This window comes from Sipha flava, unplaced genomic scaffold, assembly GCF_003268045.1.
Source record: "Sipha flava isolate LNK unplaced genomic scaffold, YSA_version1 167_pilon_pilon, whole genome shotgun sequence".
Classification (NCBI taxonomy): domain Eukaryota; kingdom Metazoa; phylum Arthropoda; class Insecta; order Hemiptera; family Aphididae; genus Sipha; species Sipha flava.
Window position 1 is genome coordinate 768,077 of NW_020271856.1, and position 11,434 is coordinate 779,510.

The window sequence follows — 11,434 nt, forward strand, 5'->3', positions numbered from 1 at the left end:
TATGATCAACAGGAATGTAGCGCTTCAAAGTTTTAGATCCTTCATTTTTGAATCCATAATGGAAATTTTTTGGTTGTACAACTGCTTCTTGGGTAGCTTGATCGGTGAAGTATTTTTTTTTCTTAATGGAAAATTGATTAACGTGAGACTACCAATAAATATTGATACTTTAATTGTAGTATGATTTTCTGAGGAATATTCAAAATAATGGTAGGGAGAAATCAAAAAATTCTTCTGTTCTCTAGATGGCAATTGTCTAGTCTCCAATGTTGTAGTATATTTAAGGTAATACGACGGATACTAATTTTGAAAGCCCATAATCATGGTAGAATCTACTAAAATACATTTTTCAGGAATATCTAATGCGGTTAAAATTAATGTTTCATATTCATCAATTGTGTGTATCCTGTCTATTTGTTTTATTTTCCGTTTGATTAGTACAGAACTTCTATCGCACGGTAAAAATGAATGTCCTTTAATAAAAAAACAGTTTTATTTTCTTACAAATTTTAAGTTCAACTGCGGCCATGATTAGAGCAATCATGATAAGAGCTATCATACCATGGTTTTTATTTTGTCTACCACAATTGTCACAGAATAAGTGGAGTTCCTCAATACCATTTGACACGAAATTCTCCAAGTAGTGGAATAGAAACGAAATAACAACCTCAGAAGGTTTTCGAGCTATGCCTTCATATTAAATAAACTGGTCATACTATCAATATTCGTACTATGAATTCCAAAATTGTTAAGGTTATGTTTTCGAATGTAATATGGTAAACATTCTGGACCGAAATTTTCGGTAAATCTTTCGCAGCCATGAAATCAAAACATAACCCCAAAATCTGTTGCCAGGTTCTTTAGAAGTTTTAAAACTTTCCTCAAGGGTTTTATAGAACTTCTGACTTCTCCGCTTATGCACCAATAATTCTGAAGCTGTTACAGGTTTTGCATTGTTATTCAGAGATGAATTTTTCAGTTTTGTTTTTAATTATTCGCAAAAGGAACACGTATCTTGGGTAGGTCTTCCAAAAGTCAATAAAAAGTAGTTTTTAAAATAAAACCCGTAAAAGTCATACTTGACTTTTCCTGTCAAATTTTGATATTTTTTCAGAAACATGGAATGCATTTGTTTAACGTCAAGCTCCGATGATAAGTATCTGATATTTCTAGAAGCATAGTGTATCTCTTAAACTAGGAAGGAATTAATTTGCTCATAAATCAAAGAATAAGTATTTGCATCAATTACATTCCCACAGACTGATTTTTGTCGTTTGTCTTTTGGATAACTACTTTGCGCTAGTAAATTTGCGATATGTTTTACCCTTTTTGTTGTAATATAATGCAATTTTATAAAAGCTTATTTACATACTTGCTTGCGCTGAATATAATATTTAGTGCGAAAAAGAGACATGTCCTAGACTTGTCTGCTTTCTGCAACAAAATCAATTTTTAACAGCTGATATTTCCATAACGTTTTAATGGATTAGTCCCGTTTTACACAAAATATGCATTTAAGGTAGATAAATACAAATCCGGTGATAACTAAATTTCGTCAAAAAGTGGACATATTCCTTTTCTGCAATTAGTGGTTTTATTTTAATATATATAGATATAAATGTTCAATACTGTTGTGTTATTCTGGAGAATAAAAAAATAATTTGAAGACGAACGGAGAAAAAGTGAGAAGGAGAGAGAATGATTTTGGAGGGAATAGATAATTTTTGGTAAATCCGTTGAAAAGATGAAGAACGAATCTATATCATATATTGACAGCAATGCCCACTCGGTTCTCCCTTAACTCGGCTGAAATCCAAATCTGCTATTACGAGATACATTGTTACATTTAGATACCATTAAACTGTGCTAGTACCAATAACTTAAATTGAAATATATTAGAAATAAGAAGGAAAAAATTAGATCTGTTTTTCTTGTATAAATTTCTTAATAATATAATTTAATTTAAAGTAATATGTATGATGAGTTTAAATTATCTAATATTAATTTAAGAAATATCATTGTGTTTTATTCGTCTTTAGCTAGTACTCAATTAGTATTGAATTTACCAATTAATCGTTCTACGAGTGTAACTAATATGTAAAACATTGATTCTTTTGTTGATAGTTTTTATGAATTTAAAAGTAACATAAATTATGCTCTTAGCTGTGAATAATAATACAAACAATTTTTATTGTTATTAAACCTTATGTCTTATCAATTATATAAATAAATAAATGTATTTTCATGTTGTACTGTGTTCGGTGACAATTAATAGTGTACAACTGCTAACCAACGTGTACATATATATAAATATATATGGAGTATATGTGCACAAATTGCACTGTAAAGTTCACGGATTATACGAGATGTCGATCCCGAGCATATAATTCTAGTGCGGTAACATTTATTCCCCATCTTTGTATCCGCATTCAGAACTCTTCCTCTGATTGAAATCGACAATAATCCAGGATTATTGTGCAACGGATATATTCGATTAGTGTTTTTCTTCGAGCTCCTTTGTCCACACAACCCTTGGTTCAACGCCGTGACTAATACGGTAAATCTGCGGCTATACGCGAGTTCAGAAACTAAGTTAATAGCTGTGAAAACCGATTTCGGACCGATTAAAAACTGTTTAAAAAGTACTTGGGCTCCCGGAATTTGACACGGATAACATAATACATGGTGAGTATGTACAAAAGAATCACTTTTCATGATCGATATATCTTAGGTTTGCAAAACGATCTGAATTTAGCTGTCCCACTGGAACTAAAGACAGAATTCGATGTACAGTATAATAAATTATTGTCATGTTGATTACCAATAATTATGTAATCACGGTTTTCGACGAATAATTCGATGTGATACACATGTCTAAAAGAAAAGAGTATGAAGACTATGGGGTATGTGTGTTATGTGCTCACGGGTCATTTTACAATAATTTTTACCGTCCACATCCAAGATTGAATGCATAATTAATATGCATCAATGTAGTCAAAATACCAGATATGGTCATATATTTATATTATATATTCAATAAGATCATTTTCTATGTAGGAAAATTTTAAATATATTCCAAAGTTTAGTATTAAAAATACCAATGACGAATTTTTCGATTAAAAGATATTATATACGTTTTATTAGGGATGAATATTGTATTAATAATATTTATATACTCTTGGGTACGTAACAAACGCAAACTCAACGTGTATGAGTATCAATAAAAATATAATAACGTTCTCAAGGAATTTAATTTTAATTTATATTTTAACTTATATAGAGATTATATATATAACATTATTGACAAACTTAAATGTTTAATATTTTCAGCAAAATATTAAAATTTAATACAATCGTAAACATACAATTTGATAAATTCAATACTCAAAGTGATGTAGCAGGAATTTAATAATTCGATAGTGTGCGGTTTATGGTCTAAAGAGATTTTTTACGATCTATAATTACTTTTATAATCATGACACCTCAAAGCGAATCAATATTTTTCAAGATGTATTCAACAGAAAATACATTAGAATACTACTTATGCGTTTCTGGCGACGACAAAATTAAATTTCACGATAGTATTTTCACCAACTTCAGATTTTTTTCTGAAAAAATAATTATCTAAACTAATTTAAGAAAAACATTCGACTTTATTAATTTTTTTTTTTTTTTTAACGGAAAACCAACGACGACACGAAGAACCGTTTTAAATATTGATAATATATTTACAATAGCCCTAATTCCTGTTTAATAAAAGAGGTATCAGTGGTGTAGTGCAGGTTTCTGATTACGACACGATACGCTTTTTCCTCTTTTAGTTGAAATTAATGAAATGAGACATTGTTAATTTTGAGGTATTTAATGACTGTTCTGTAAGATTCAGGATTATATGTTTGGAGTTTGATTATTTTGGTAGAGCTTTTACAATCAAAACCGGTAGTATCAATTAATTCGATGGTTTTTGCGCAAAAGTTGTTATAATTTATTTGATCTTGAATAAAGATAGGATGTGATTTTGAAGTTTTGTTTTTATTATTTAATTTGTTTGTGAAAGTTGAGTCCATTGGTTCATCAATGGTAGCAAACGGAGAAAAACAATTTGCGGAAATAAAAATGCTTTTGTCAGGTGTTTTTTTAGTAACAGGAGATGCGTTTTTTGGAGATCTAACGTGTTTAGATAATGGTGGGACTGTTTGCCAGCCAAATTCGATGTCAGGGAGGTTAGAGGGGGAATTACTGTCTGTTTAGTCTTTTAATAGCTGATTACTGATAATTAACGGCGGAATAGAATTCTTTGCAGGTTTATTGTTTTTAATTATTAATTGAAGTTTTCTGGTGATAGGAGTAAATGGACGAAGAGGGTTACTTATAATGATGTAGATAAAATATATTATGGGTTGGCCTTGGGGAATGTTTAAATAATTTATACATTACCGGCGGTACAGGTACCGCGACGAGTGCTGAACACGATGACGTACAATAACAACACGCTAACGAGAGCTGATAAAAGCGGAACGCGAGACAATTAACGTATGGACTGTACAACGTCTAAGCACGAACTACAACTTAATGCTATACAAAAAAGATCAGTTTAGTCTGGGTAAAGAATTAAGTAATCGCAGCGATGTGGCTGTAACAATTATAGCTGTCCACAACGAGCAATAATTAATAAAATGGGAAAATTGATCAGCCTAACACTGTCTAACTTTTAAATACTTATCTTCTACTGTACATTATATGTTGCTTTCGTATTTATACGAGGACTTTCAATGCTAAATGTAGTAGAGATATGATAACTTGTGCTCTATTATGTAATTTAAAATATTCGGCAAAATTCACTAGATAAAAAAAATAATAAATTTGCAAATCACAGTATTCTTCAAAATATATGATAAGATGTTTTTTTTAACCTTCTTACGTCCTATGTACAAAATAAATAAATTAACTATCTCTTTCTATATAATGCAATGATGTCTTATTTATTAGTGGTAATCGGATTTACTACACGGCTATAACTGAAATACGTTGGCTGACTGCAGTTTTCGCTATTCATATAATGTATAATAATATTATACTCGTAGTAACACTCGACGGTGCATACAAAGAACTGCGTGATTTAGTAATGAATAAATTCATGTATAGGGGTGCCATTTTCTGGAAATTATTTCTGGAAAACAATAGTTTCCGGCAAACGGACATACGACCGTATCGTATTCTAACGTGTATGGGTGCGGAGGTTACACTTGGAAATCGACTGCGAACAATGTCAACTATTTACACAATTCTGGACTACAGTTTTATCTCTGTCCTCTCATTGTTCCGCGTATTTTATTCATCGTATATTTTTGTATACTTTTGGCCACCGCGAGCACATCACGGGATTGTTGAATATGTTTATTTTCCTCCATTCTTTTCAATTAGAACATATAAGCGAACGTCAGTGGCGTAAATTTTTTTCGTCACAAATCCGATATTTTGATGTACATGAAGTATTATTTTGGATATTTCTTACAAAATAATTCTCAATCACATAATTCACAATAATCAACAAGGCTTTAGGTCTGGAAAATTTACCGTCACAAGTAGTTTAGAATTTACTTCTTACATTTTGAACAATCTAGAAATTGGTTCTTAAGTAGATGCTATTTTTGCAGATTTTAAGAAAGCCTTTGATACAGTTTATCACAGTCTTTTAATAGATACTTTTGAAAGTCTCGGCATTGGTAATTCTCTTTTCTCCTGGCTACAGTTTTATCGAACATCAAGAAGATAATTTATCTCCATCAACGATGCGCACTCCGATCTTGTTGCCATACCCTATGGTGCTCCCCAGGGTGGTCATCTTAGTCTTCTATTTTCATTTTATTTATGACCTTGGTAAATGATAGTTAATCTTTTGTTAAAGTTCTCTTATTCGTCGATGACATAAAACTATACATTAAAATAGATTCTCTCTCTGACTGCTGTCTCTTATAATTTGATCTTGACATATTTTCGGGTTGGGTAAGCCGTATTAATCCTACCATTAACATCAAAAATGTTACGTAATATTCTTCTCGAGAAGTATTTCACTTCTCTACCACTTTCATTACCTTAATAGTTCTCTTCTTCTGTTCTCTTCTCATGTATTTTTTATTAAAGGCCTAGTTATCTATCTCAAGCCTAAAAATTTTTTTTGATCATCACATCAATATTAAATCGGTAGATTACCCAGAATATTAAGTAATACCACGTTATATCATCAATTTCTCGTGTACCTCTTTTTTCCGCATTTATCCTTTCTTCTTAGTTCACTCAATTTTAGAATATAGCACCCATATCTGGCGCGTGACGAACTCAGAATAGAGTACAAAGATATTTCTATTATATGTCCTTTTTAAATTAAAAACTAATTATCTTATATATATGATCACTCAGTTATTTCCTCCACTTTTCAAATCTCTACTTTAACCTTTCGACGCGTTGGGAATAACTTTCATTTAATTTCTTGACTTTTTGAAGGATCTATTGATTATCCCGATTTGCTCTCTTTTATCTCATGTTTCTACCTACTCTAGTATAGATCATTATTTTTCAACAATTATTATACCATCATACTTCATATTGATTCAATTTCCAACTACTCGGAATGTTACGTAATCTCAATTCAGCTTAGACTCGGTCATTTTTTCAACAGTCAATGTTCAAGCTAATAATATTATGTATCTATTGTATTGAAAATTTTTATGTTATTTTTAGTTAAATTCATCAAATCATTGTTTTTAAAATAATTTCTGTTACAAAATAAACAAATAAACAAACAATCACACGAAACAATTTCAACCAATCTGGTACAATATTTCATGCATATGCAAGTTCCGTGGCGTTGGGAAAGTAGACAGGTTAAGAAGTAAAAAACATCCGAAAGATAATGTAGTATACGCCGACTATTTCAAAGTATACAGTTACAACGCACAAAAAAAAAAAAAAAGGAAAAACTGCAAAACGTTGAATAATATAAATGGTACTTTAGTAATTGCGTCACACGATCACTAAAGATCACATCCATCTGTATTATAAAACATATGAATATTATTTGAGCATTAATGCAAGATAGTCAAAAATAAATCGCATTATATACATGCGAGTTTGTAAATATTCAGAAGTAGAAAAATGTATGTTCTGATAGAGCTAAGATTAAAAATAATATAATAAAAAAATTATCGGCGAGACTGGTGTGAAATTAAACATTTAAGACATGTTACAAGTAATTTGAAAAATTATAAATTAGATACGTTTAATATTAATAAATTTTTATTGACAGCTAAGATTTTCGGAAACAATTAAAAAAATATCAACCGTAATACTCGGTGTTCAAAATCTAAAGTGTAAATTGAAAATGTTTAAAAAGTGTTAAATGAGGTAGGTACATGACTTAACAGGCCTGTTGGTGGTCGTCTTTGCATAAAAACCGAAACGTTACTTGCGCGCGCATTTTTCGTTATCCACTACAGCGTTTGTACAATAATTCTGTTATCGATTAACTGACACGCACGCGAACGTAAACTAAAGTTCAACGGAAAGTTCTGAAGTTTTACGGTTACACACTGGTTTGTGGTTTTACGCACAGGAGGCCCATACGGATAATAATCGTTCGTGTATACCGAGTGTTAAAATGTAATTACTTCGAAAAACTGCACTTACCGATGGTGGTGAGTACGGAGAGGCAGTACAGAAACGACGTGGCCATGTTCCACTCGAACGCGCTGTCCACCGACTCGACGCCGTGGTCGACGACGATGCCACCACCAGCGCCACTACCGGTGTGATAGCTGACGGCGGCCGATTCGATTTCCATCTGCTGCGTCAGGCGCCGTATCAGGTCCTCCTGGAACCGGTTCAGTTCCTGCGCGGCCAGCCGAGTCCAGTTCTCTCGGTACAGAATGTTCAGGTTGACCGTGATCTCCCATATGGTCTCGACGGTACGCGCGCGGCTCTCCTCGCCCGCGGCCGCAGCTGCCATCCACGCGGCCGTCAGGTTCTGCTGTTGGGCGGGCATCAGGCCGGCCAACTGGACCGGGCCACCGCTATCGTCCATGGTGTCCGCGTCCACGTCGCCCTCAATGCTGAGGAATATCAAAGCGCCGGCGAATGTGTACGACACCAGCAACGCACACACGAACGCGTTACGCAGACAACTCTTGTAGCACTTGCGTTTGGCGTGCGCCACGCGGGCCCGTTCCACGCTATCGTCGTCGCTGTCACAGCAGAAACACCCTTGGCCGTCGTCCACCACCATCACGTTGCCGACCACCGCGGCTGACGATAGCCGGTGGCCACCGTCGTACGACGATGGGTAACCACCTATTGTCGGGCCGCCCGCCACCGTCCCGCCACCACCACCATAGTTGTACGCGGCCGCACCGGTCACCGGTTGCGAGCAACAGGACGACGTCCGATCCATGGCGATGCACCAGCCGGCGTCGCCTTACGCGATCCGGCCGTCAGCCACCGTGCTCTGCGACAACGGCTGTGTTCCAGGTCCCGGTGACGGTGACTTTTGATCGGTGGCAACCGAACATTTCAAAACGAAAGCGTGACAGTTCTGTAAAAAAAAAAAAAAAAATCGAATTGAATTTTAGATAATAATATTAAGTTAACTCCAATAGGACATCGTATCTCAATGATTAGTCCCTACGTTGCAATTGGGTTTCGTTAATTCACCTAACTGATGAAAAACTGTGTATGAAAAACAATATAACTACATCAACCACGGATCGGAGAAAAACAAAAATCAAAAGTAAAAAAACGCGTTGGGAATAGTCTATTGGGTTATGTGTTAAAATTAAACAAACATTAAAGGCTGTTATATACGTTACATGTTAAAATATTGGACGTTTCATTTCCTGCGATGCCAATACTTGAACTGGATACTCAATAGGTATAGAGGGTACAAAGGTACTTCTTAATAGGGAAATAACAAAAAACGATAATGATTAATGGCTTTTTAAAAGAAAAACAAAGACTAGAGATCTAAAAGGTGATTATTTTAATGCGAAGAAAGTTCGGATGTTATAAAGTAAGCCTGTTACTAAGTAAGGAAAAGTATCTCGATTGGTGTTAAAAAACTATTTTTCAGCAATTTGATTACAGCTGAAGTCACTCGTTATGATATAACTAAACGGTAAAATGTAATGTTGATATTTTATTGGCCAAACGATTTATAATTATTATTAATACATTTATTTGTTTTTAAAATTATTAGGTCCCCAAACAATTGTCTAAGAGTCTTAAAGTGCTCCGTGAATGAAATTAAATTTTTCTCGAGGGATAAAAATAAAATAACTGATCTAAAATTAATGGATTAAAATAGGCATTGCCTAAGCAAAGAGGGAAAGAGAAAGAGAGAGAAAGAGAGAGAGAGAGAGAGAGAGAGAGAGAGAGAGAGAGAGAAATATATATAAAATGAGATAAAATCACGGATCCAACAAATTAGAAATTTATTTATAATAAGTTACTTATAACTTTAAAAGTAATAAGTTTAGAATATGATAACGTGGTATAGTTTTTACCATTATTTTAGATTGTTAGCAATAATCTATGTTTTAGTTAAAATAAAGAAAGAAAAAGAGAAGTATAAAAAAAATATAAGAAAATGTATTTTCATATTTTGATATATTTTTCAACCTGATGTAGTACAATGTCATAGTAATTTTAGATAGTTGTAAAAATAGGTCTTTGATAGAATTTAATAGAACATTAATACAATTTTAAGGTTTTATTTTTTAAGAACAATTAGTTTTTAGTGGTTAATTTTAAAAATAAATGTTTTCTGACTGATTATTTCTATAGAAGAACAACAATTAGTTGGATTATTTTATGAAACTTGATATTTAAAAATATTACACATAATATTTAGTTGATTATTGAAAACATAATAGTTATGCGATTGTGTTTTATACTATGTAAATGTAAATTTTTAAATAACCTGACATATTTTATTTTAAGTAATTAAACAAAATTATACAATTTTCAGAAAATATAAATGTATCAATCGATCATCTTTGAATTAATAACTAAAAATAAATGTGTAGGAAAACAATTTAGAATATAAGTTTTGCTGAAACCTTGAAGTTTATTTTTATCATTAATAAAAAAAAAATAAGAGTTGCCAAAGTTCATTCTTATTGTGAAAAATGAGATAAAATGTATTTTAGACGTAAATTACAATTTAGAAACATCTATTATCATGAGCAAGTTATTATTCTACATATTTAAGTAAATGGTTTGTGCCAGAATAATTGTTACAATAGTAAATTCTGTACAACCATAAAAAGTCGAATGGTATTTTGAATTAGAATAATATCTTAAAGGATATACAAAAAATGGTTTAAGATCACAAAGTAAAGACTTGAATATTTAAGAAATAATGTTAATCAAGACGTGCATGATAATGTCGAAATATGAATTATAATGGATATAAAATGTAATTTATGATTTAAAAACAAATGATTTTAAACGATCAAAGTGTAAAAAGGTAAAATTAATTTATTAAACATTATTTGATTTGTATTTCAAGTACACAACATACATTTTTACAGTTAATTATTCATTAATGGTATTTTACTGATTATATTTTCTTCACGGTTATTTGGGATGAAATTTATTTTATCGTATGTACCATAAAAAAATATTTTTGTTTTTAAAATTTTACAAGTATTGAAGCTGTATTGATTTTCAGTTCTGGTATTAAAACGTTAAAAAAATATTACGTTATTAAAAAAAATACAAAATACTTTTTTTATATATATCATTTTTGGTGTTTATAAATAATTTTGGCTACAAAGTATAAACCACTTCATCGAACCTTTTTTTTTTTTTTAATAATTTTTAATGATTTTTCGGCAAATGATTAATTTTTTTACCATTGCGTTCTTTGACCTTTTGGTTTTAAAACCTCAATTTAACTTGTAGGTGATTAATAAGTAGATCGATGTTTAAGTATCCCATCTCATTAAAAATAAAATATCAAAAATATTTTTTTTTCGCAGTAATAATAATTATAATAATAAAAATAAAAAAATCGAAAATATTCATAAAAAGATATTCATGAAATACAAATAATAATATCAATATCAATAATCATACTGAAATACCAGTATAATTATTTATTGTAGACTAACTGTTTAATTAGTGCACAAAGAATTTAACGATGAATTATGTCGTTATATTATACTGATTAAATCGAAATATATTTTATTGTTTATTTATTTGGCAAAACTTAAGCGAATAGCACTTAAAAATAATGCAGTTATCGTGTAAAATTATAACCATGGGTAACCTCATAAACTTAATGGTCGCTCGATGAATTAAAACTTCATGAAATTTGAAGCGCGAAAATTCAAAATTAATTAGGGGAGAAAAATAAAATGATAATATTATAAGATGAAAC

General features: G+C 31.5%; 1 protein-coding gene across 1 annotated transcript in view; it reads right to left on the reverse strand.

The window, feature by feature from the left end:
* Positions 1-8,471, reverse strand: part of LOC112679716 — a 69,493-nt gene extending 61,022 nt beyond the window's left edge. Inside the window, exon 1 of the mRNA XM_025549604.1 lies at positions 7,687-8,471. Coding sequence (XP_025405389.1) covers positions 7,687-8,446 — 760 coding nt within the window. The 5' untranslated portion in view covers positions 8,447-8,471. The remainder of the gene's footprint in view (positions 1-7,686) is intronic.
* Positions 8,472-11,434: the final 2,963 nt, after the last annotated feature.